The sequence below is a fragment of the Sturnira hondurensis genome, unplaced genomic scaffold (genome assembly GCF_014824575.4).
Source record: "Sturnira hondurensis isolate 20B ecotype Veracruz unplaced genomic scaffold, ASM1482457v3 Scaffold0021632, whole genome shotgun sequence".
NCBI classification, from domain to species: Eukaryota; Metazoa; Chordata; class Mammalia; order Chiroptera; family Phyllostomidae; genus Sturnira; species Sturnira hondurensis.
This window is the reverse complement of record NW_028094263.1, coordinates 2,404,914-2,430,766: the sequence shown is the minus strand read 5'-3', so window position 1 is coordinate 2,430,766 and position 25,853 is coordinate 2,404,914. Positions and strand designations below refer to the sequence as shown.

At 47.2% G+C, this 25,853-nt stretch overlaps 1 protein-coding gene across 3 annotated transcripts in view; it reads left to right on the top strand.

Annotated features, from left to right (window-relative positions):
• Positions 1–19,203: 19,203 nt before the first annotated feature.
• B4GALNT2 (beta-1,4-N-acetyl-galactosaminyltransferase 2 (SID blood group)) overlaps positions 19,204–25,853 on the top strand; it is a 36,613-nt gene continuing 29,963 nt past the window's right edge. The window contains exons 1-2 of one of the 3 annotated variants that reach the window (XM_037033378.1): positions 19,204–19,364; positions 19,581–19,689. In XM_037033378.1, coding sequence (XP_036889273.1) covers positions 19,613–19,689 — 77 coding nt within the window. In that variant the 5' untranslated portion in view covers positions 19,204–19,364; positions 19,581–19,612. Of the gene's footprint in view, positions 19,365–19,580; positions 19,690–25,853 lie in introns of those variants that run through there. The other 2 variants (XM_037033379.1, XM_037033380.1) reach the window with 2 other exon arrangements.

Genomic DNA, 25,853 nt, shown 5'->3' with positions numbered 1-25,853 from the left:
CAGGAAAACGTTTAGGGGTCGTATCAGGCCAGTTAATCCTGACGCTTCCCACCTGCCCCAACCGCAAAAAAGGGTCTTCCAACTTCCGTCTCTGGCTCTACGTGCTTTATCCCAAAATGAAGCAGATAACTTTCAGACATTGGCCATTTAGTGATTGAAGGTGAAGTTCCAGCAGCAAGCAAGCTTTGATACCTGGTTCAAACCCCCGTCAGGAAAGAGAAAGCCCCACAGTGCCCAAAACGTGATTGTTGCAGTGCGCAGTGTGCTTGGGGTCCTGCTCCCGCTGCTCCCTCAGCCCAGGTCCTCCTCCTCGGGTGGCTCAGCTCCCGGGAGGGACCTGGAAGTGTGGCAGCGGACTGTCCGCCTTTGCTAGGATTAGGCACAGCTCCATGCATTGCTGATATTTGCCCAGCAGGAAAATCGTGAAAGTTAACACACCAGAAAGCAAAAGGAACGTGGTTTGGTGGCTAAGGTTTAGCGGGATAAAGGGCTTGTCTTGGTGGGTCCACCTTGGACCCATAGGCCAGGTCTTGGGGCAATTCTTTGCCTTCCTGCACATCACCTCCATGTCCCATCCTTGGTGAGATGACAGAGCTAATGCGAAAAGCACTTGGGATGTTTGTATGATCTGAGACAAGTGACTTCTGTGCTCTAAGATATATATGTGTGTGTGTGTGCTACATATATATTTTTAAGAAAGGACCATCTCTTTAGGATATATTTTTTAAATCTGTGGAACACATAAAAAACCAAAATGGTTTGACTCAACTGACTTGGAAGCTGCATCTGACAGTTACACCCCAATGGCTTTAATCCCCTCGAGGGTCGGTTGCCTTTTGCCGCTTTGGCTGTGGCCTCGGCTCCTGCTCCTGCGGGGGCTCTGGGTGGTGGAGAGCCACACTCTTCGGGTTGGGGCGTAGTGTAACCTTGCTCCCCTCCTCCCAGAACTTCTCGTCTCCATTTTCCCCTGAGCTCCCCCTTCTGCAGGCACTTGGGACCTGTTCTCTTAGGCCTCACTGCTGGCAGCTGGACTCATGTAAAACTCAAGAGAACGCCCGATGGGACAACTCCAGTTGGTTCTTTGTGTCCATTTTCCTCTGTGCCAAAGACAGACAGAGGCTGAGAGCGGCTGTTTCTGAATCAAAGCAGTAGCCATCTTTCGACATAGACCTGGGCTGTCTGGAAAGGGCAGGGCTCCTGGGAACAGAGCTAAAGGCGAGACCCTTCCTCTCTGAGGCTCCTGGGGATGTGGGGGCCGGATGTGCCAAGAGATAGGGAGCTGAGAAAGGGGTCTGATGGCTCCTGGTTGCACTTTGGGGGTGGAGGGGAAGTTTGGAGCTCCTCCACGTGGGACTGCTCTCTGTCCCCTGCCCCCACTGCGGAGACAGCACCTGAGTTCCCTTCAGGCCTGGCAGACTGGCGGGGAGGAGGGGCCTCAGTTAGCTCTCAAGGGTGCCTTCCCCTCCTCCCACTCCAGACGTCCCCTCTGCCAAACTGGGAACTAGCAGGTGCTAAGTAACTACCTCACAGAGCCCTAGAGGGACGGCCTGGTCACCCCCTTCCTCCCACCTCTCCTCCAGGGGTGGGGGGGAATCGCCTCCTCTCCCCACCCCCAAAGGTGCTCTGGGGAGGCCCCAGCGGCTCTGGCACCTACTGCCGTGCAGCTGTTCTGCCTGCGAGACCTGGTAGAGAGGAGAGCAGGGCCTGCCTCAGTAACTGCAGGAAGTTGGGAGAAAAAGCCTCCATACCAGGGGACATAAAGCCATTTCCCTTCCAAACCCTTGACTTAGATGCAGAACATGTTTCTTATATTCAGACTTAGAGCAACACCAGCTGAAAACTTCAGTTTCTGCCCTTTGGATGCATAAGGCTTCCCTGGGGGGCGCAGGACTGGCAGGAGGCCTGGTGACCGAAGGTGGATTTGTAGGGTGAGGGCCAGAGCCCCGCCCCCTGATGCTCTGCCCTCCTTGGGGGCAGAGTCTGCCGGCACCAGGACTGGTGACTTGGTATGGTTGAATCCGGACTGACAAGACAAAAGGAAAGAAGTTTTTTCCCGAAGTAGCAGGAAGCTCCTTGGGAGCACGTGTTCTGAGTAACCACAGGTGATGGAGGCTATGAGTGTAAGTGGATTAACTACCTCAGTCCTTACAGTAAGATTGGAACCGAGGGCAGGGCCTGGTGCGTAGGGTAGGAACCCCAGCCAAGAGGGGTGAGTTGAGGCTTGTGCCACAAAAGGTTTGTCCTCGAGGTACGGGCAGGCCTGCCGGTGTCCCCGGGCTCCCATCAGTTGGGACGAGGGGGGCTGGCCATCAGTTCTCCACTTTCTGCCTCCTTTGCCCTGGGGGTCCCACATTTTCACCGCTTTCCCTCCAGCTTATCCCTCTCACCTGCTATATCTTCGTTGGTCGGCCCAGAGGGTGCGGAGCGGGGTGGCCTCTCTCCTCTCCCACCAGAAGGGGGTGGTTGGAGGTGCAGCCTGAGGCTCAGCCTGGAACCCACCGCTAGGCCTCGAAGCTGGGAAGCCTGGGGAAGCCAGAGCTAAGGCCCCTTCAACAGGGTTTCTTTGAGATGCCCCCCCCCCACTGCACCCCCTCCTAGTCTCTGCGGAGACGGTGGGCTCTAGAAAGAAGAGAGGTGGAGCAGGAGCCTTTGTCCTGAGAGTCTGAGGGCCAGGGTCCTCTGGTCGCTCGGGCGTCTTTGTAGTCGGGGGAGTTGGCTGGGCCACGCCAGCCCCTCCCCACCCTCTAATGGACCTCCTCATAGAAGCCCCATTTCACTTTTGTTTTATCTACCTCTTAGCCAGACAATAGAGATAAGTTAGGTAGTGGCAACTCCACTTGCTTAGGTTAGAGGGGGGGAAGAAGATGTCTTTTTCCAAAGGAAAAAAAAATATTACCTTAAAAATACTTTCCAAAAAATTCTAAAAGCCAAAAAAAATTTTTTTCTAAAAAGAGAGAGACATTTTCCAGTGACTACTGGATTGTTTTAATTCCCCAGACTTTCTTTTCCCCCCTGTAAATGAGTCTCACTCTTTGGCGATGAAGATGATGCGCTCCTCTAACAGGTACCACTTCCACGGCTGGCCCCTGGCCTCCACCCCATTCCTGCTCATGAGTCCTACCTGTGCTTCTCACCTGTTCCCCCCACCTTCCCCAGCCAGGTGATTTCCGGTCACCCCCCAGCAAGAACTAAGGCTTGGTGTGTGTTGGGGTGCTTATGTCTTGATCCACCATTTCCCCCTGTAGGGGTTGGGGGGTCGCTTGTAACGCTTCTGTGTAAAGTTTTTGTTAACCCACAGCAATGCAAAGGTAAGATGAATTTCAGCATGTAATGAGTTAGCATCACAAATAAACGTGTCCCACCATCACGTGGATTCTCCCCCCATCTCCAGCATCTTGATCTTGGTCCCAGAGAAGAGCCCCCACCCCTGAGGCGAAGTGAATGGGTACCTAAGATACGCCTCTTACTCAGGACAGTAAAAAATGTATTGTGAATGTGCATCGAGGTGGGGGCTGGCTGGGGCGGGGGGGCCTCACGTCTGTGACTGTGCAACCCTGTTCTGTAAATGTGGCCGCTTTGGAAATTGTACTCTGCTGGAAAATTTCCAGCCATCACCACCCAGATTTTGATTGTACCCATTCTCCCGCCCTTGAATCTGGCCTTGACTTTGTCCGGGGGAGGTGGGGCAGCTGGCTCAGACTTTTGGAGCTTGTTCTTTTGCTGGATGAGCACTCCAGTGTCAGCCACAAACCACTTCATTCCACTGTTTCAATTTCGAAATAAAAGGAAACTTTATATTGAAAGCTTCGAGTGTCTGTGTCTCAAGAGGAGGGCTTTCTGGGTTGGGGAGCCGAGCTGCTGAGACCCTCGGGGGGAACAACCTCAGGGTGGGAGACCTGGTTTCCAGGGTCCGGAGTCACCGGGGTCCGAAGCAGGCATTCTGCTGACATTCTCTGCGGGGCGGCGGCTTCCCAGTCCATTCTGGAAACAGAACAAGGTCAGCATTTGTTGTTTCGCTGCCTTCTCCTGAGTGTTTCCTTTTTGAAGGCCGGACTGGTGGAGGGACAGCCTTGGGTGGTATGACTTGGCTCTCCTGATGCTTGGTCCATCCCTTTCCATCCTAAAGAGTGACAGCAGACTGGCCCACGCCATGCCTAAAGGGATGTTCCAGACTATCTGTTGGGTGAAGAGATGTGCGTGGTCCAGTTCCAGCGTTCTGAAGTCCGCTGTGCAAGGAACCGCCAACAGCCGCCCCTCCCTTTCTTTTAGTTGCCCTGGCTGCTGAGCGGACAGTGAAATCTTGACTTCCACAGAGGACAGCATGGAGTTTTTGCTAAATGTTACAGGAGCAGCTTGCCTTTCCCTCTTCCCACCCTCTCCTGCATCCTTTCCACCCCCCGCCCCCCGTCCCAACCCAGTCTTGTTAAAAAAAAAAGTTTAAAAGTGAATCTGGATGGGTTCAGGTCATTAGGCTAAGTTTGGTGTTGCTGGTAAATATACCTCACCAAACCCTGGCTAGTGTAGCTCAGTGGATTGAGCACAGGCCCATGAACCAAAGGGTAGCTGGTTTGATTCCCAGTAGGGAGCACATGAGAGGCAACCACACATTGATGGTTCTCTCTTCCACTTCTCTGAAAATAAATAAAATCTTAAAAACAAAATAATAAATACGCCTCACCAAACAATTGGACATACTGGTAAGTTGGGACATGATTTTTGAGTGCTGGTGGAAGCTTTGTGTAGGAGGTGAATATTTGTTCCCTGCCTTGCTTAGAAAATAATTACTATATTTTGCTGTATATATATTGCACTCCTGTGTATAAATTGTGCACCCACATTTTTGGCCTGAACTTTCAGGGGAAAAAATCTTTCATTTAAATTCAAATTTATTATTTATTTCCATTTAGAAACAAATCATTATTGTATTCCAGGGTTTACTTTGCATATGGATGTAATTATTGCTTTCTACAGTTACACTTTTTTAAAAAAGATTTTATTTATCTTTAGAGAGGAAGGGATGGAGAGAGGGACAGAAATATCAATGTACGGTTGCCTCTCGTGCATCCACTGCTGGGAACCGGCCTGCAACCCAGGTCTGTGCCCTGGCTGGGAATTGAACCAGCATTGTCTGGTTCGCAGGCCCACGCTCAATCCACTGAGCTACACCAGCCAGGGCCTAGAGTAACACTTTTAACACATAACCAAGAATAAAAGAATTAACATTTATATAGATACAGAATTAGCATTACCCATGCAGAATGCTCATCCTTATTTTTCCCTCAGAAATTTGGGCCAAAAAAGTGGGCATCATACACGGCAAAATACAATAAATGGTTTAAACCATTTAAATGAATGAAATGAAATTCATTTATTTCTAGGGATGAAACCCTGTGGAAATTTTGCTAGTCACCAGTATTTCTTGACATAAATGTGCTTCTCGCACACCTGTATGTGATTAAAGGCTTTATGTGATGGGTTATTTAGCCCTCAATAATCTGAGAATGAGCATGGCTCCCGTCTTCTAGATGAAGACACTGAAGATCAGAGAGGTGGTTACCCAAGTCCCAGACATTTCATTCCAGAACCTGTACCTTTAACAGTCCAGCTAACCAGCATCTCTGCCAGAGAGACCGTCATCGGTGCCTGTGAGACAAGGTGGAGACTCATTTCATTTCAGCTGTAGGTTTCCTGGAATACATTCTTTTTACCGTCTCTGTAAATAGTAAACTGTGCGTCTAAAAGCGACTCTTTGAATCTTCACTGGTCAGAGAAGTCAGACGTTGGCCTTGGCCTTGCCTTGTTACATATGCATGAGCTTGACAACTTTGGTGCCCAACCTTGGAACTCACAAGGTGACAGAGCCCCTAAGACTGGAGGCCGTATGGGTGAGGTTAGGGGGTAACATGCGTGCCCCAGGACCTGGTGGCACAGCCCTCACCTGAGGGGTGGATGAGAGGAGAGACATTCTACCCATGGGCTGTGTGGATGGAGGTCAGGTTAGCAGAGCGAACGCACCTGTTGGTAAACATTTGGAGGTAAAGTGGCGAGAGGTTGGATTGGTGCCTTCGGGTGTTGAAAGATAGTTTGAAGCTTGGTTTAAGAGCCACTTAAAATCTAAAGTCAGGGCAAAGCTGAGTTTGCCTGTTTTCTGAATAACAAGTTGGTTGCCAAGAATTCTCCAAAGTCAAAGACTTTTTAATTGTCTTTAAGAATTGATGAATTTTAACATAACTAAATGTGGGTCAACTCCTTTGTTGCTGTTTTTTTTTTTTTTGCTGCTTGGTCCAGAAGGAGACAGAAGCCAGTTATTTAGTAGAAATTGAATTTAACATAAAAATTATTAAGAATTGCTAAGTAGGTGTAAAGTTAGTAAGCAGATAATTCAAAGTGTAAAAGGAACTGTAGGGCAGCGATTTTCAACCTTTTTCATTTTGTGGTGCACGTACCCTCGTGAGATTGTGTGGCACACCCAACAAATATTTCCCATCTGACAAGAAAAAAAAAAGATGGGTGTGATTTTGATTCATTGACACAGGACGGCGATTGTTGTGTTGGCTGTTGTCAGTTTTTTATTGGACAATATAAGGGAGAGAGGTCGGTGCCCCTGCTAAATAGTCAGGTACTGAACGCTTTCAAAATCCTGGAGGCACAAACAGTTGAAAAGAGCTACTCAGGTATTCGGGAGTTAGAATTGTCTGAAGTAGCTACAAATAGAAGGAAGTGTCCTCTACTGGTTTTTATCTGTAGCATTGGTTACCTTTTATTTTTATCTAGAGGATTTTACTTACCTGTTTGTAGATAAGTTTACTTATTTATTTAAAAGATTTTCTATTTATTCATATTTAGAGAAAGGTGGAGAGAAGGAGAATGAGAGAAAGGATTATCAATGTATGGTTGCCTCTTGTGCGCCCTGTACCAGGGACCTGGCCTGCAACCCAGGCATGTGCCCTGACTGGGAATTGAACTGGCAACCCCTTGGTTTGCAGCCTGTGCTCAATCCACTGAGCTACACCAGCCAGGCTACTTATCTATTTTTAGAGAGGGGAAGAGAAAGGAGAGAAACATCCATTGGTTGCCTCTTGCACGCCCACAACTGGGGACCTGGTTTAAAACCCAGGCATGTGTCCTGACTGGGAATCAAACCAGTATTTCCGGTTAGCAAGAGGGTGCCCAGCCCACTGAGTCACACCAGTCAGCACCCATTGTCACCTTTTAATTATGTATTTCACTTCTTCCTCAAACTTGGAACAAGGAAGGGGTGTAGAGACTGAGCCAACAAAACAGAATGAGTGTGATTTGGGGGTTGAGGGGAATTAAAGATGCTGGGAGAAAGGGACCAGGATTTAGTCTTTAGTAGACATTTTGGACTGCTTGTATCAGGAAGAGCAGAGGTGTGGAGAGTGGAGGGGGAAATGAAACATAGAATTTGATAGAAAGACAAATGCTCCTTTTCCCTTTGTTTCTCCCTTTTTAATAAGAAATTGCATTAGCTGGTAAGTTGCTATAGGTATTACAGGCCTGGGGATCTAGTCTCGTAGTTTGTACTATCATTGGGGCCACTGATTTCTGCCAAGTCTCCGTTGTTCATGTTATTAGGGAAGGTCTGGAGAACCGGGGCTTTAAACCCTCTCCCGAAGCAATAGCTTTACCTGCCGTCTCTTTCTTTTAAACCCTTTACCAGAAGCGCTCACACGGGGAATACCATGGTCTGCGTCCCACGTTCTCCTTCCCCTTCCCGTTTGGGGGTGGAGGTGCCGTGAGAAAGAAGTGGCCCGGCTCCTCCGTGAGCACGGAGCATCGGGCTCTGGCCTCCCTGAGAACCAGCTGCATCCCTCACTCTCGGGGGCTCACTTTCCATCTGGCCTCCCTGGGGGCTTCCGTCAGAGGGCGTTGGGAGAGCGCTAGTCCCGACAGGGGTCCTGGAACCCGCAGGTCTCCTTCCTTAGGGAGGTAGTCGGTCAAGTGTCTGATTGACATTCAGCCTTCAGTGTCTGTGGGCTGTTTTCTCCCTGAGATCGTCTCCCTGGGGGTGACAGAATGCTGTATGGAAGCAGTTTGGGCAGCCGAGGATTCTGGGTGTCAACTCAGTTTGGACACAGACATGGGGGGTGGAAGGGTGATCTGGCCTCCCCCTGCTAGAGCCGTTCCTGGCCTCTTCCCTCCAGTGGCTGTGGGGGCCTGGCAGCCACGCTGTCTAAGCGATTACACTGCCTCACCTCGTGCTCACTCTGTCCCCTTAGACTCATCTGACCTTCGGGAAGGAGTTCACCGAAGCCGTGAAGCCACACAGGTGGCCCAGCCCGAAGCAGAGGCAGTGAATAGCCTCATGAGACTCAGCAAAGTATGCTTATCTCAGTTGTAACAATGACAGAGGAGGTAATACAGGAGAAGAAAGAAAACCAAATATCAGAGATTTGAGATATTCAGGTCCTTTCTCAGTCTCCCGGAACATGCTTCTTGAGAAGATTACAGATCACCAGGATATGTGTGAGGGATCTAGGTCTTTACAGAAAAACAAGATAATATAAAAGGCGAAAGATATATTCTCTTTGAAGAGAAAGCAGAGCGTAATAAGACGATAGAAAACAGCAGTGCTACAGAGTGAACTGTGTCCCCTCCAAATTCATCCATTGAAGCCCTAATCCTCCCAATGGTGGTGCCATTGGGAGAGGGAGCCTCTGGGAGGTAATCAGGTTCAGGTGAGACCCTGAGGGCGGGGCCCTCCTGCTGGAATCAGTGACCTTATTGGAGACACCGGAGCTCCTGCTCTGTCTCCACCCTGTGAGCGCACGGACGAAAGGGGGCGAATCACAAGCCATGAAGAGAGCTCTCCCCACCACCTGGCCAGGCTGCCACCCTGAGCTCAGACTTCCAGCCCCTAGAACCCTATATTTTTAGAGAGGGGAAGGGAGGGAGAAAGAGAGAGAGAGAAACATCAATGTGTGGTTGCCTCTCACATGGCCCGCCCTGGACCTGGCCTGGGAATCGAACCAATGACCCTTTAGTTCACAGGTCAGCACTGAATACACTGAGCAACACCAGCCAGGACTATTTTTTACCCTTTTCTGATAGAACTCTCATTAGATGTGTTTTGGACCTTCTCCCTTAATCTATTTTTTCTTTTTTTCTTTTCCAAGTTCTTTAACTCTCTCTGTGGCATTCTGGAGATTTTCTTTAGATCTATTTTCCAGTTTATGGAATTTCTTTTCAGCTAAGTCTAAATTATTTTTATCCACTAGTTTTCATTTTAGTGATTTTTTTCTATTCATAAACTTTCTATTGGAATCTTTTTTCAAATCTGCCTGTTGTTTTTTCCATCATATTCCATCTTTAAGGATTCAGTGTCTTCTTTATTTCCTTTGAAAAATGCAAACACACTAATTTTACAGTTTATTCCAAATTGCATTATTATTTCTACGTTGCAGTTGTTGCATTTGCTAACTATTTCTCATGGTGTTGGGTTTCCTTATACACTTTATAATTTTTATTTATGAGTTTCTCCTTGGGAAAGTCTCTTCTGGGCATTTCTTCCTGTGCAATCCTTGTTATTATCCTGGATTATGGTACATTTTATAGTTGCCTTTTTAAAAGTTATACAAGATCCACTTGTTCTGAATCCGTTTTTATATTAGTTAGTCACCTGGGAGTTTCCACAATGCAAGCTCAGTCTGTGATACCTGAAGGAAAAAGGGGGGAAGTTCAACAAATTCAAGCCCTGCCTCAGGCTTAAAGGAGACATTTTCCATTAGGAGAATTAGTGCTAACTCTTCCCCTTAGGCATTAAATGTGTCCCAACGTCCAAGTGGCCATGTCTGTCCTAGGTGTGACAGGGACTATGGAGTGCCTTCCAATATCCATTCTCTTTCTTTCTTCATAGCAGAACTTCAGTTTTATTCAGGCTGTCAATCAGTTCAGCTGAAAAAAGAGAAGAACGCCGCCCCCCCCCCCCATTTCCAGCCCATCATAAAGCTAGGATGGTCATATGACACAATCCTGGCCAATGAGATGGTAGTGGAAGTCACTGGCTTATTAAAAAGAGGTAAACTCAACTGGGAGACTCGGTTGTTTGCACTTGGTCCCCCCACCCCAGGAATACGGAGCAGCCCTCCACCTTAGTGGCCGTTCTGTAAGCACTTGGAGGAAGCCTTGTCCCAGGAGTAGCTGAGTGCAGAGCTGGAGGAATCTGGGAGGAACCCGGATGTTGTAGAGCCGCCATCCCAACCCTAGATGACTTCCTCCGGGTTTCTTGTTGTGCCGCACAAGTAAAACTTCCCATGTGTTCAAGCCACGCTTTTGATCGTCTGTTTCTTGCAGAAGATCTCAGTTCCTAAGAGATACTCAGTATAACTCCTTCCTGCTGCTTAGCATGTGGACAGCTTGGTTGGGCTCCAGGGCTTCCTTGTTAAGTTCCTGACTGTTACAGGGAGCTTAGGGTCCTGAGCATGTGTGTACGGGCTAAGACCAGGTATATACAACCCTGAATAATGGGACCGTTGAACCCTGGTTTGTAAGTATAGCAGAAGCTTTTCCTATGCTTCAATCCAAAGGCAACAGCAAAGCTCTGCACCAGCTCACCACCCCTGCTTGGTTCTTCTGCTACTCCCAGGCCTGGAACCTCACTGCACGGGCAACAGGTACCCAGTCAAACTCTGTGGTGTCGGGCAGGGGTCCCCAGCACACCCCTCCCCGGCCGCTTATCACGGTTGGGTTGGTCCGTGGCCTTCGAGGGAAGCTTGCCTGAGCTCCGCCTCCTGTGTCCACCCCCAGCCTTCCCCTCTGCCATCTGTGGGAAAAAGACGGTCCCCGGTGCAAAAATGTTGAGGAGTGCTGCGTTGGTTTCCTTAACCACCCGTATCTCTGTAAACAGTCCCTTGTTTGAACTCCATTCGGTCAAACCCTTTTGAAGGAGCCACATACTTTTGCCCGTGAAGTTGACATTCCCTGATGCATGTGATTATTTAAAGAAGTTTAAACATTAATCAGCCTTGACTGATGTGGCTCAGCGGGTTGGGCATCATCCCACAAAGTGAAAGATCTCATTTCAGTGCCTGGTCAGGGCACGTGCCTGGGTTGCTAGGCCAGGACCCCAGCTGGGGGCCCACAAGAGGCAACTCATCTTTCTCTTGCACATTGATGTTTCCCCTCTTTCTTTCTCCTTCCCTTCCCCTCTCTATAAAAAAATGAACAAGTAAAATCTTAAAAAAATATATTAATCAACGTTTCCTGGAATTTAGGATGAAAATTTACTGGTTTACCCTGACTGCATGGCTCACTTGGACGAGCATCGTCCCACTAAGCGAAAGGTCACCAGTTCACTTGCTGGTCAGGGCACAGGCCTGGGTTGCAGGCCAGTCCCTAGTTGGGGCACGTGCAAGAGGCAATCGATTGACGTTTCTCTCAGATGTCAATATCTCTCTTTTTCTCTCTCCCTGCCCCCATTTGAAAAAATAAATAAAATCTTTAAAATGTACTGGTTTGATAGTTAATAGTGGTCTTTATCATGAATAGAAATGAAAGTCTTAGTTGACTTGTGCCACAACAGTGCTATATAACTAAGCGCCCCAGCACTGCTTACAGGAAACACTTAGTCTCGAGCTCTTGGGTCCAGAGACCAACTGTGGGTAGCAGGCCTGGGCTGTGCTCCGCTGGGCGACTCTGCTACAGACTGCTGGGGAGCAAGGTTTGACCCCAGGTTGTGGGTTTGCTTTGGATCTACTTCCTGGATTTTATTCTGGAGCCGAGGCCGAAGGGGACAACAGCTATCTGGGCAGGTTCTTCAAAGGGCAGATCACTGGAACTCAGAGGCAAAAGAAAGAGTTGGCCCACACAAACGTCTTTCAGCCTCTTCTACCATCCTTTTAGCTAAAGCAAATGTTCTGGCTGAGCCCAAGTCTGCGGGGTAGGGCCCATCCTGAGGCCATGATAAATGTGACGTATCACTGTGATATAAGAGAGTGAAGTATTGGAACCAATAATTCATTCCATCACAAATAACATCTGCTACCCTGGCTGGTATAGCTCAGTGGATTGAGCGCGGGCCTGCGAACCACACGATTGTGGTTCGATTCCCAGTCAGGGCACATGCCTGGGTTGCAGGCCAGTTCCCTGCAGGGGACACATGGGAGGCAACCATACATTGCTGTTTCTCTCCTTCTCTCCTTCCCTTCCCCTCTAAAGATAAATAAATAAAGAAATCTTTAAAAAATTTAAAAAACAAACCAAAAAAACCTCAATTAACATCTGCTCACTGTTTATTTTTATTAACAGTTGTCCCCACATTTTCTACCTCTGCCCACCTGTACCCCCCTGCCTCAGGCCATCCCCACACCATTGTCCTTGTCCAAGGGTCATGCGTATAAGCTCTTTCGCTAATCCCTTCGCCTTCTTTGGCCCAGTTCCCACCGTGCTCTGATAGCCGTCAGTCTGTTCCGTGCGTCTGTGCCTCTACTTCTATTTTGTACTTCATTTTGTTCGTTAGATTCCACATAGAAGTGAGATCACGGGATATTTGTCCTTCACAGACAGCCTTATTTCACTTAGCACAATACTCTCCAGGTCCATCCATGCTGTCACAGACAGTGAGAGTTCCTTCTTTTTTACTGCTGCACCGTATTCCATTGTGTAGGCATACCACAGCTTTTTTATCCACTCATCTACTGTGAGCACTTAGGCTGCTTCCAGAGCTTGGTTACTGTACATAATGCTGCTAAGAACATAAGGGTGCATGTTGAACATAGATAGAGCTTACCTTTGTGACTCACTAAATTTGATCTTAACTTAAACCTTGGTAATCACATAGCAACTTTTCAATGCATCGGAGCTGCCCTTACATATTGCTAACACTTAACTGTAGAATATTATTTCCTAATAAGACTTTGTGTTCGAAGCACTTGAGTGCACTTTACATATATCAGTTCACTTAATTCTTTTTTTAATTCTTTTTTTTTAAAGATTTTATTTATTTGTCTTTAGAGAGGAAGGGAAGGAGAGAAGGAGAGAAATATCAAAGTATGGTTGCCTCTCGTGAGTCCCCTGCTGGGAACTGGCCTGCAACCCAGGCATATGCCCTGACTGGGAATCGAACCGCGATTGTGTGGTTCGCAGGCCCACGCTCAATCCACTGAGCTACACCAGCCAGGCCAGTTCACTTAATTCTTAAAACAACCTCACAAGATAGGTGCTGTTATCACCTGCATTCTTGTAACCAAGGATATGGAGACACAGCAGTTATTTAAGTTATTTAAGTCACATTAAATAACTTATCCACAGTCCACACAGCAGGTAAGGGGCAGAAGCAAAGTCCGGCTCTGGAGTTCATCTTTTAACCAGTACACTATGCTGCTTCTGGAAGGCATCCAGACGATTCAGAAGACAATGAAGAAGAGATGTTCAGCCTCTCAAGTTGTGCTCCTTTTGCCTTGGTCCACATCCATGATGCATTTCTTGACTGCCAGGGTCAGCCTGAAGCCAGCAGGGGGGCACCCTTGACTTCTTTCTGTCCTTGCTTCCTTGTTCCAGACTTGGCCCTGGTCCTCCCCGGCTTTCTGTCTCTTCTGTGCCTCTGCCATACCCACCAACCCGGACCCTCCCCTACACCCGAGCCGCACGCTATCCTGCCTGATACAGGGGACGTGTAGGGCTTCAGATCCAACAGACCTGGCTCCAAGCCTTCTGTGTCCTCTCACAGGTCTCGCGAGTTCCACTTTCCTCCCACGAAAATGAGACAAATGCAACATGGGTGGCTCGAGATTGTTCTGAGCACCGAGCAGTATAATAACATTCATCCATTTCTTTCTCTAGCAGATAGTTTTTGAATATCAACTAGGAGCCCGCCCCCATGCTGGAGATACAATGGAGAGCAAGGCCGAAGTGGTACAGCTTTTCAGGAAACACGTGAAACCGGCAGCAAACACACACGCGTCTTCATCTCCAATGGCCAACTCTGACCAGGACTGTGACCAGAAGACACTGGGACACCCAGAGAGGAATCTGGCCTGGTCTAAAAGAGGCCGTTTTGAGGCTAGTGACATTTAAGCAGAGACATAAAAGCCAGACAAAAGCGACACGCAGGTGTGGAAGAATCTTTCTTGGAGAAGGGACAGCATGTGAGAGCCTGAACAGCCCTCAGGGCCCTGAGACCCTCACACAATCTGCTGAGGACCTTCTTCCCTTGAAGCCCAACTCAGCATCCCCACAACTTACGTCTCATTCTTGAGCAAATGACACCACTTCCTTTTTCCTTGAGTTTCCAGTAAGCCAGGTGTCGCAAGAGGTAATCGGAGAACTGCTTGTTGACTCTGGGCTGGGCCTGGGCTCCCCACCCTGTCCTGTCCTTGGGATGTATCCCCCACCCCCACTGTTCTCACAATGGGAGCTGTTCCGAGGACACAGCGTAAAGGAAGATGTCGTGACAATCTAGACAGTACATACGACTGACCGCAGTTAACGCCTCTATGTAAACTTTAAGATTCTGGGGGGGTGAATGCAAAGAGCTACTCATTTTGTAGCCCCTGAAGACAAGCTTCTCGTGTAAGTTCCCTGGTTTATTAAACCTGCCATCTACCAGGAGAAAAGCAGTTAGTTACCTACAAGGAAGCTCCTTAAGACTATCAGCTGATTTCCCAACAGAAACTTTGCTGGCCAGAAGGGATCGGCACAAAAATATTTCAAGGGATGAAAAGCCAGGCCCTACAGCCAAGGTCACTCTACCCAGCAAAGCTATCATGTAGTATGGAAGTACAGATAGAGCTTCCAGACCAGGAAAAGCTAAAGGATTTTATCATCACCAAACCAGGATTACAAGAAATCTTAAAGGTTCTTTTTTAAGAAGGAAAAAAAAATTAATATAAATAATACAATGGTAGTAAGTACACATCTATTAACCAATACAATTACTGTACTTGTGAATAGATTAAGTGCTCTGTGTAGAGGACATATGGTGAATGAATGCATAACAAAAGAAGACCCTTACATGTGCTTTGTACAAGAGGCTCACTTCAGATAGAAAGATACATACAGACTGAAGGTGGAGGGATGGGGGAAGATGTTTCATAAAAATGGAAACAAACAAAAAAAAAAACTGGGGCAGCAATACTTGTACCAGACAAAATAGATTTTGAAACAAAGGCTCTAACGAGAAACAAAGAAGGACCAGCAATTCCACTTCTGGGTATTTACCCCAAGAAACCCAAAACCCTAACCTGAAAAGACATACGTGTCCAGCATGTTCACTGTGGCATTATTTACAGCAGCCAAGACATGGACCCAAAGGGTCCCTCAGCACATCCGTGGGTGAAGAAGAAGGCTGCATACGAACAACGAAATAGGACTCGGCTGTAAAAAAGAATGCAGTCTTGTCCCTACAACCACACGGACGGACCGAGAGGGTGCTGTGCTATGAAGTAACTCAGACAGGGACAGACATGTGCCCTGTGATTCCACTTACCCGTGGAATTTAAGAAACAAAACAAAACGACAATGAACAAACAGAACTGAAACAGACTCCAAGATACAGAGAACATTTTGACAGTTGCCAGATGGGAAGGGATTGGGGGGATGGTGAAAAAGGTAAATGGATTAAGAAGTACAAATTGGTAGTTACAGAATAGCCACGGAGATGCAAAGTGCAACATAGAGGATATAGACAATAATGTTGTAAAAACTATGTAGGGTGCCAAGTGAGCACTAGATTGATCAAGGCGATAACTTCATGTTGCATAAACGTTTAACCACTGCCCTGGCTGGTGTGGCTCAGTGGATTGAGCACCAGCCTGCAAACCAAGGGGTCGCTGGTTTGATTCCTAATCAGGGCACATGCCTGGGATGCAGGTCAGGTCCCCGATAGGGAGCACATAAGAGGCAACCACATACTGATGTTTCTCTCCCTCTCTCCTTCCCTTCCCCTTTCTCTAAAAATAAAGAAATAAAATCTTTAAAAAAAAAGCCTAATCACTATGTTGTATACCTGAAATTAATATAATATTACATGTCAACTGTAACTGATTTAAAAATTATTTAAAAAATAAATTCTGTAGCTAACTTATGAATAGCATAATAGGATTGCTGGACATTGTCATGTCTGATAGAATATTAAGATAAAGTTAACTGAAAAAACAAAAACCAAGCCCTGGCTGGTGTAGCTCAGTGGATTGAGCATGGGCCTGTGAAACAAAGAGTTGCTGGTTCAATTCCCAGTCAGGCCACATGCCTGGGTTGCAGGCCAGTTCCCAGCAGGGGACTCACAAGAAGCAACCGTACATTGATATTTCTCTCCTTCCTTTCCTCTCTAAAAATAAATAAATAAAATCTTTAAAAAAAAAAGTGAATAGAACAGCCTTGGCCGCGTGGCTCAGTTGCCTGGAGCATCCCATACACCAGACAGGTTTGGGGTTTGATCACTGACAGGGGTGCATACGGGAGGCGACCCATTGGTATTTCTCTCTCACATTGATGTTTCTCTCTCTCTCTCCCTGCCTTTCTCTCTAAAATCAATAAGCATATCCTTGGCTGTGTATTAAAAGAAAAGTGAACGGGACATGTTTGCATTCCTTTGGAGCCCAGGTGTTGCCATCACGCACCGGCACTTGAGCAGAGCATGAGAAATCACTTGGCTCCTTTCTTCCCCGAGGGTTCCTCCTCTTGGCTGAGAACATGGTTTTAATCTGACCCGGATACAAAGCTCGCGTATGTTCAGGTTATGCAGCTGAGTTCCCTCTGGGCCACCAGGAGCTTCTCCCACAAGGGACAAGTAGACAAGAGCCCGATTGTCAAGGATAAAGAATTTTTCTTCTGGTTCTGCGACATCAGTGCCAGCGGAGAGTGGCTGGGCTCTCAAGCACAGAGGAGGTTCATGTTACAGAAGAACGGACAGATTTGTCTAAGTGACAGCCAGAAATGGGTCGGGAGCCCATCCCATTCGCCCCAGGGAGAAGCAGAGGTCTTGTCCTAGTGGTAAAACAGTAACCAGCTATAGTGGAAAAGTTCGGGGTCAGCCACCGGGAGAAGCTACCCTTGGGCTGACCCCAGACAGCACCCGGGGAGTGATGTGCGCAGGTCTGGCCTCTCGAGGGGCTCCAGGCAGTCTTGAAAGGCCATTTCTTCTCTCTCACGGAGGGCTCTGTTTAGCTTGGCTCAGCATCTTGACTCTCAAGGACAAGGGAATGGCTGCCATAGAGAACCGGTGTTAGCAAATCCTCACTTTGCCAGCTTCCCCTTCCTGCCAGTCACTCTCAGGGCAGGGAGAGGAACTCACAATCACAGAGAATTCACCTTGAGACTGAAATCACAGGTTATAATTCTTCCGTAAGGCAGAAGACAAGGTCGAGTTAACCTCATCCCCACCTCCAAGTCACCAGTGTTTTCCCAGTTGGAGAGAGCTGGGGAGGCAGGTGTACCGTGGGGCCAGCACCGACGGGCCGAAGGACACAACTCCCAGGTGCAAGTCTTGGCTCCCACGCCGGCCACAACAGTTTGAACAAGTCGTGAAACCTTTCATACACTGGGTTTTCACCGCGTGAAGCGGCTCTCAGTGTCCCTTGAAGGGTTGAATGAAGGGGGATAATGTATAGAAAAACCTTTTGTAAGTACTGGGGGCATTTTATTACATGGACATGGTTAAGTACGATCCTTTGCTGACCAGTGCTGTCCAGGGAAGCATAACCTCCCTCTTAGAGCTGTTTCTAGAACCCAGTTATCTGGAGCTGCTCTTTCAAAGTCCCCCCCACCCCACCCCCACCCCACCCCCGCCCCCAGCAGGGTTTCTCTGTTTTGCCCAGAGGCTCAGGGCTGAGTCTAGGACTCTCCAGCCGCAGGGCTCTGGGTCCTCCGGGCATCTCTTTCCGCTCTCTTTCCTGACGGATTGGGTTCGATTCATTTCTCTCACTATTTACACCACCTCATATGTTATGTATCTCTGTCTTAAATTCTTCTGGGGACGAAGCAGGGTCTAATTAAGTACCTACGGTATACATACACAGAGAAACACTGCTTATTTTGCATGTCATTGTTTTGTCTACTTTAAATATATGTCATGTTTGCGACTTAGGCTGGGTCATGGTAAACTACAAGACAATCACACCTGAGATGAGCCACAGGAAAGCACCCAACATCGCACCTGGCTTGTGAAAAGGTTCCTGCCAAGGCTAATTTCACCAGACTCTTCCAGGCACAAAGGCATTAAGTGGCTGCGTGGGCCTGTTAATGGGATTCAACCCACTCCAGCTTTCCTCCCGGCGTCTTTTGCCAAAACAATTTTGGTGGAGTAAGGGGTGAAGTGAAGTGTGCAGGCAGGGCAACAGCTGAACTTGGTGAACCCAGGTAAAGGGTGGGCGTGAGGGGATGTGGTGGAGGAAGGAAGGAATGAATGAGGCGCTGAAGCTCATGGACCGTAAACACAGCTTAGCTGGGAAGGAAAGGAAGGGGCCGTGGTGGTAAGGAGACTAGAGGTGGGCACAGGGATTTTATTGTTCTTTTAAGATGGAAAGAAGAATTCCGGTTGCCCACCGACGAGAAGCCACTGGAAGCTGGGAGGTCTGGCGAACACCGCAGCAGCGGTGCGCCAGACGTGCACGGGGCAGAGGAGCGAGAGGGGAAACGGAGGCTCGGGTCCGCTAGGGGGCACGTGACCACGTCCCTGGCCGGCCCCTCCCTGTCCCAGACGGTGGAGAGGATTGGGTAAACCGCCGAATCCCTGCGCTCCGCCGCGGAGAGGTCCCCTTGTACTGACCCGGGCCTCGGACGCCGGGGAGCGGGGCGGGCGCGCGGGCTCCGCTCCCGACGGGCAGAAAGTGCTCGCCTAGTCGCGCGGGCTTCCAAGTCGCCCAGACGCGGCTGGAATCCCAGCTCCACTTACTATCTGATCGCCCCCTACTTTGTCTCAATTTCCCCGTCCTAAAAGTGGGGCTAATAGCGGTATGCGCCTCTCAGGGCTGTTGTGACCAATAAATGGCACAACCTAAATAAAGCGGTTAGCGCCGAGCCCTAATGATGTGTGTACCTAGTATCACACATCAGGGGCTGTGATCTCCATCGTCGTCTTTTCCCAGCTCTCCAGGGCTGTTCGCTGTGAGGTGTGGTTGACCCCCGACGGATGGTATAGACGTTTGGACAGACTGTCTGGCACCGAGCTGGGCTCTCCGGCGGAACCAGGAGGTGGGCGGGGTGGTGGTGACGTGGGATTTGGGGACCGACCCAAACGCTCATGCCTCCTCCACCTGCCCCGTTCCCAGAAGACTTGCCGGCGTAGTTGCCAGGACCGGACAGTCTGCGGGGTGGCTGCGGGCTCTGCCCAACCGGCCCCCCAGCTCGCCCCGCTTTGTCTGGCTGTGCAGGTCCGAGGCGGCCTGATTCAGAATGACTTTGAACAGGTGAGTGTCACCAGAGCGCAGAGAAGTGGGAGGTCAAACCTGGCCAGCCCGGAGCCATCGGAGAGTGGTCAAATGTGGGGTCTGCGAATGCCAGGGCAGGGGGAGGCGAGAGTTGGTCTCTACATTCAGTCCAACCCTTCCCCCACCCCGACCCCCGCGTAGGTGGGGACAGCGAGCAGGGGACGGCGCCTAGGGACGCTGTCGCTGTGCCCCCAGGGCACACTGGTTTTCCAGTTAAAAAATTGGACATGGAGGTGGAGGTTGCCTCTCGTTGGAACCAGGAGGCTCCGGTCCTCTTTCCTGCGGTCGAGATCCATCGCTTGGGGTACGTGGGTCCCCGCCCACCCCCGCGCGGGCTCTGGACGGTCGGGGAGCTGAGGCTGTGTCCCTTCCGTGGCTCCAGAAAACACCCTAACAGGCAGGATTTTGGAAAGTCCACTTTCAGGTCCACGCGCGTCCAGGGGGGCCGAAGAGGTTCGAAGGAGTTGGATAATAATTAACGGGAGAAAGGAGACTTGGAGGCCTGTCTACCTTAATGTTTATAAACTACTTAGACGAGTCCGAAATACAGCTCGTGACTTTTTATTCCCAAAGTTTCTCTCTTCTTTGTAGAACAATCTTTTAGTACTGGCAAGGAAGTCACCTTGTGAAAACGCGGTGAGATGATGTTTTAGGAGCATTTATGTGAGGTCTACTTTGTGCACAGGATGAGACGGAGGGCAAGGGAAGCAGTCCTTGTACCCCCACCCAAGGTCCCTGGCTAAGGCGTTCTTTCCTCCCATTTCCTTCCCCACTGTCACCCCACCCACCACACATTCCTTCCTGCACGGCCACCCTAGGAATCCTTGTGCCGTGCTAGGAACGAGTACCAATGAATTTAAAGCAGGTGAGTGCTTGCCCAATTTGGCTTTCCCTGTGCAATCGGGCAGTTAGAACCTTACACAAAGGTCTGGGTTGTAACTGATGTCTCTCTAAGATCTTAAGGTTGCTGGCTAGTGTGACCTTGGGGAAATTACAGTGCCTCTCAAGAAACTTCTTTTAAACTTTCCTTTGCTTCTAAATTTTCTTTTTCCTGTAAAAAAAAAAGTCTGCTTTTGAAATGGATACTTCTGATCTTGTCCTTCTAAGATGAGGAAACAAAATAACGGGGGACAAGGTACACTTGGGGGCCTACCTTAATTTTCATAAGCTACGAAGGGTCAGAAATACATTTTCCCCTCTTTATCCCCAAGTTTTCTTTTTTCCTTTTAATTTATTTATTTTAATTGTTGTTCAAGTTTTCTTTTCTCTGTATTTTTCAAAAGTCAGTTGGCTTTTTCAGTCATTTGACACTGACACAGAAGTCAGCTCCTGAAAATGCAAGAACGTGTTCAGGAGAAAATGGTTCATAAGCATTATGGCTTCTTAAGCCCTGGCTGGTGTAGCTCAGTGGATTGAGCTCGGGCCTGAGATCCAGGCGATCGCGGTTCGATTCCCAGTCAGGGCACATGCCTGGATCGCAGGCCAGTTCCCAGCAGGGGACGCATGAGAGGCAACCATACACTGATATTTCTCTCCCTCTCTCCTTCCCTTCCCCTCTAAAGATAAATTAGTAAAATCTTTTTAAAAAAGTACACAGTGTAGAGGGATGAGGTGCCCCAATATGCTCCACCCTACCCTGGGAAATGATTGGAAGTGATTTAGTGCTTTGCAGTAAGCTCAGTAAGTGGGGGCTGGCAAATTCGTTTGCTACCCTATGGAGCGCTTTTATGTTCTGTGTAGGGCCTGTTCTCGATTCTTCCAGCAGTGCTCATAGCAGCGCCTTTTGAAGACAGTACTCCTAACTATGTCCACTCTACAGCTGTGGAAATTGAGGGAGTTCCCCAAAGAATACACTGAAGGGAGCAGATTGGAATTCAGCTGTATTTGAGGCTAAAGCAAAATTTTTTTTTAATTGTGTGGGATGTTTTACTCATAATATTTTATTCTGTGAATATTTGCTGACACTACTATGTGAAAGCTATTGTCCTAGGTGCTGGGGACACAGCCGTCCCAACCTCCTGGAGAGGGACATCTGGAGCATAGTTGCCACCATTGGCTGCTCACTTTTAACCTCTCTCCTCTATAAAACAGAACTATTTTCTCTAATAATCAGTACTAATGGTTATTTTCTTTCTTATTCCATTTCAAGACAATTAAAATTAAGCTGCAGTTTTTAGAGATACTCAAGTTAGGTAAAATGCTTTATGTATGAGTTAAAATCTTTACATACCAAACAAAATATTATACGTGGCAGTTTATACTGTTGTTTTTTTAAATTTTAATTGTTGTTCAAGTACAGTTTTCTGCCCTTTATTCCCATCCCAGCCCACTCCCCAAATTTATACTGTTTTAATCCATAAGTAGTAAAATATGCTAATTTGAAGTTCATACATGTTATTAAAACTTAACAGTAACTGGAGCAATTGTTTAGAACTTAGATTTTTATGCTCTTGAGAGATGATGGAGGTCCCCAAAGAGCTTTTGCTTATGTGGAGTGTATCTATTCCGATTAAAACTGAGAAAATCAGAAACTATTTAGTTATTCAGTCATTAAGAATAATAATCAGCTCTTGCTGAACAGCTCAGTTGGTTGGAGTGTCGTCCACCCGCATACCAAAAGGTTTTGGGTTTCATTCTCCAGTCCGGGCGCGTAGGAGGCAACTGATAGATGTTTCTTTCTCCTGATTCCTCTCTCTCTAAAAAAATCAATACATATATCCTCAGGTGAAGATTTTTTTAAAAAAGGATAATAATCATAAACCTACCAGATGGAATAATAATGTATGTTAATGAAAAATAGCTAAAATGAGTGGAAGGCTTGATTGGGGCTGATGAATACACTTCAGTTCACTCAGGTTCTACTGGCTGCAGGCGTCAGCTCTCCGCCTGGCTCTGCACCCGCAACTCACAGCCTGGCAGCTGACCTCCCGGAGTTCTTGTCTGAGACAGAATGTGCCACCAACACAAAAGCCACAATGTCTTCTATGACCTAATTTCAGAAGTGATCTTTGCTGTTATCTGTCAAAACAGAAGAAACCTTAAGCAATAATTTCATTATTACAATTAGTTGCAGGGTTTGGATATATATATATATATATATATATATATATCCCCGGCAGGGGACACACCAGAGGCAACCATACATTGATATTTCTCTCTCTCTCTCCTTCCTTTCCCCTCTAAAGATAAGTAAATAAAATCTTTAAAAAAAAGAATAAGAATCTTGCTCTGAACTGAATATTTTACTTTTTAAAAAAATATTTTATTTATTTATCTTTTTAGAGAGGAAGGGAAGGAGAGAGAAAAGAAACATCAATGTATGGTTGCTTCTCGTGTATCCCCTGCAGGAAACTGGCCCCTGCTGGAAACTGGCCTGCAACCCAAGCATGTGCCCTGACTGGGAATCAAACTGCGTTCCTCTGGTTCGCAGGCCCGCGCTCAGTCCACTGAGCTACACCAGCCAGGGCTGAATATTTTACTTTTGAAGTATTCTTCTTTATCTGTGGTTTTGGATTTTTGTCTTAAAAGTGTACTTCATTTGATATGGGTATAGGGATAGCACCTGCATCTTGGTTACTATTGGTGTAGTTGTCTTTTTCTATCGTCAGGCTTTCTACATCCTTGTGTTTTAGCTATTTCTCTTGCAAACCACATATAACTGGGCTTCTCTCTTTCCATCGGTCCGACTAGCTTTGTGTGCTAACTGGAGCATTTAATTGATTTATATTTATGTAATTGTTGATACATTATGTGGTTGATTGTTTCAGTATAACATTTCTTTTAGTGCTATTTTTTTCTACTGAATCTATGTTCTTTCTTTCGTTTCTTGCACTTTTTTTCAGAGTAATACACATTTACTAGGGCGCAGTCTCTCTGGGTCAGCTCAGCTGGGTCCTCTGCTCATGGTCTCATGAGGCTGCAATTCTAGAAGTTGGCTGGTTTGTGTTCTCATTCTTTTTGTTTGTTCATTTCTTGCACTTTTTGATATTATTATTATTTTTTAAAGATTTTATTTATTTATCTTTAGAGGGGAAGGGAAGGAGAGAAGGAGAGAAATATCAATGTATGGTTGCCTATCGGGAGTCCCCTGCTGGGAACTGACCTGCAACCCAGGCATGTGCCCTGACTGGGAATCGAACCACGATCGTGTTGTTCGTAGGCCCGCACTCAATCCACTGAGCTACACCAGCCAGGGCTTGATATTATTTTTTATTATTCCATTATAATTTATTTATTATTTCCTGTCTATTAGCTTGAAAGTTATTCACTATTTGTACTATTTCCATAGTCATTGCATTATAGATTATAACGTACTCTTGGCCTATTGGAGTATAAAATGACTTGGTATTTTCAGGATTTCCAGCCAAGATGGAGGCGTAGGTGGAAACACTGTGCCTTCTTGCACAACCAAGTTCAAAGACAACAAAGTCTTATTAACAAAAATGCAACCAAAACGCAGAAAATGGAACTGTACGGAAGTCCAACGAACCATTCAGCCAGACTGATAAACCAGGCGAAAGAGCGAGCAGTGAGACAGACCATGCAACCCAGAGCCCCAGCGACAGGAATTAAAGCCTAAAAGCACCAATTGGAAAAACTTTTGTGCTTGAGGTGCCAGGAGAAGCTCCCAGGCTCACAGAGAGTGTGTTGGAGAGACCCACAGGGTCCTGGAGGGTGCACAGGCCCACACACCTGGGAGCCAGCACCAGAAGGGCCCAGTTTGCTTGTGGGAAGCGGCAGAAGAAACTGAAATCTGAGAGAGAACGGAACAAACACCATTGCCCCTCTATGACCCTGCCCCCACATACAGCATCACAACCCAGTGACTGGGTCACCCCACCCTGATGAACACCTAAGGCTCCGCCCCTCATACCTAAAAGGTGTGAACAGACCAAAACATTATGGCTCAAGAACAGCTCAAAGCCCCAGAGCCAATACTTGTAAGCAACCAAGAAATAGCCAACCTATTAGATGTGATCAAAATACTGGTGATCAGGATGCTCACAGAACTGGTTGATTTTAGTCACAAATTAGATGAACAAATGAAGGCTAAACTAAATGAAATGAAGGGAAATGCACAGGAAACCAATAGTGATGGAAAGGAAACTGGGACTCAAATCAATGGAATGGACCAGAAGGAAGGAAAAAATGACCAAACAGAAAAGAATGAAGAAACAACAATTCAAAAAAAATGAGGAGAGGCTTAGGAACCTCCAGGACATCTTTAAACGTTCCAACATCCAAATTATAGGGGTACCAGAAGGGGAAAAGAAACAGCCACAAGTGGAAAACTTATCTGACAAATAATACAGGAGAACTTCCCCAGTCTGGCAAAGGAAATAGACTTCCAGGAAATCCAGGAAGCTCAGAGAGTCCCAAAGAAGTTGGACCCAAGAAGGAACACACCAAGGCACATCATCATTACATTAGCCAAGATGAAAATGAAGGAGAGAATCCTAGAAGCAGCAAGAGATAAGGGGACAGTCACCTACAAAGGCATGCCCATCAGAATGTCAGCTGATTTCTCAAAAGAGACCTTCCAGGCAAGAAGGGGCTGGAAAGAAGTATTCCAAGTCATGAAATCCTAAGACCTACATCCAAGATTGCTGTATGCAGCAAAGCTTTCATTTAGAATGGAAGGGCAGATAAAGTGCTCCTCAGATAAGGTCAAGTTAAAGGAGTTATCATCACCAAGCCCTTATTATATGAAATGTTAAAGGGACTCATCTAAGAAAAAGAAGATAAAAAATACGAACAGTGAAAGGACAGCAAACTCACAGTTATTAACAACCACACCTAAAACAAAAGCAAACCAAGAGGACAGCTAGATCAGGAGCAGAGCCACAGAAATGGAGATCACATGGAGGGTTAGCAACAGGGGAGTGGGAGGAGGAGAAACGGGGAGAAGGTACAGAGAATAAGTAGCATAGACGGTAGGTAGAAAATAGACACGGGGGAGGGCAGGAATAGTATGGGAAATGCAGAATCTAAAGAACTTGTGACACATGGACATAAACTAAAGAGGGGGAATGGTGGGGGAGGGGGTGTGCAGGGTGGAGGGGAATAAAGGGGGGAAATGGGATAACTGTAATGGCATAATCAATAAAATATATTAAAAATAAATTTTTTTTAATGACTTGGTATTTTTAATCTTCTTCCTAAAAAAATGCAATGACCTTAGGACACTTTTAGTTTATTTATTGCCTTTCCTGACATGTCACTATTTTACTATTTTTATTCTATTGTATTTTAAACGAAACAAACAACATTGTTGGTTTTTTTTTTAATTAATTTTTAGAGAGCAGGGAAGGGAAGGAGAAAGAGAATAAGAAACATCAGTTGGTTGCCTCTCACATGCTCCCAACTGGGGACCTGGCTCGCAACCCAGGAATGTGCCTTGACTGGGAATCAAACTCGTGACCTTTCGGTTCACAGGCCAGCACTCAGTCCACTGATCCACACCAGCCA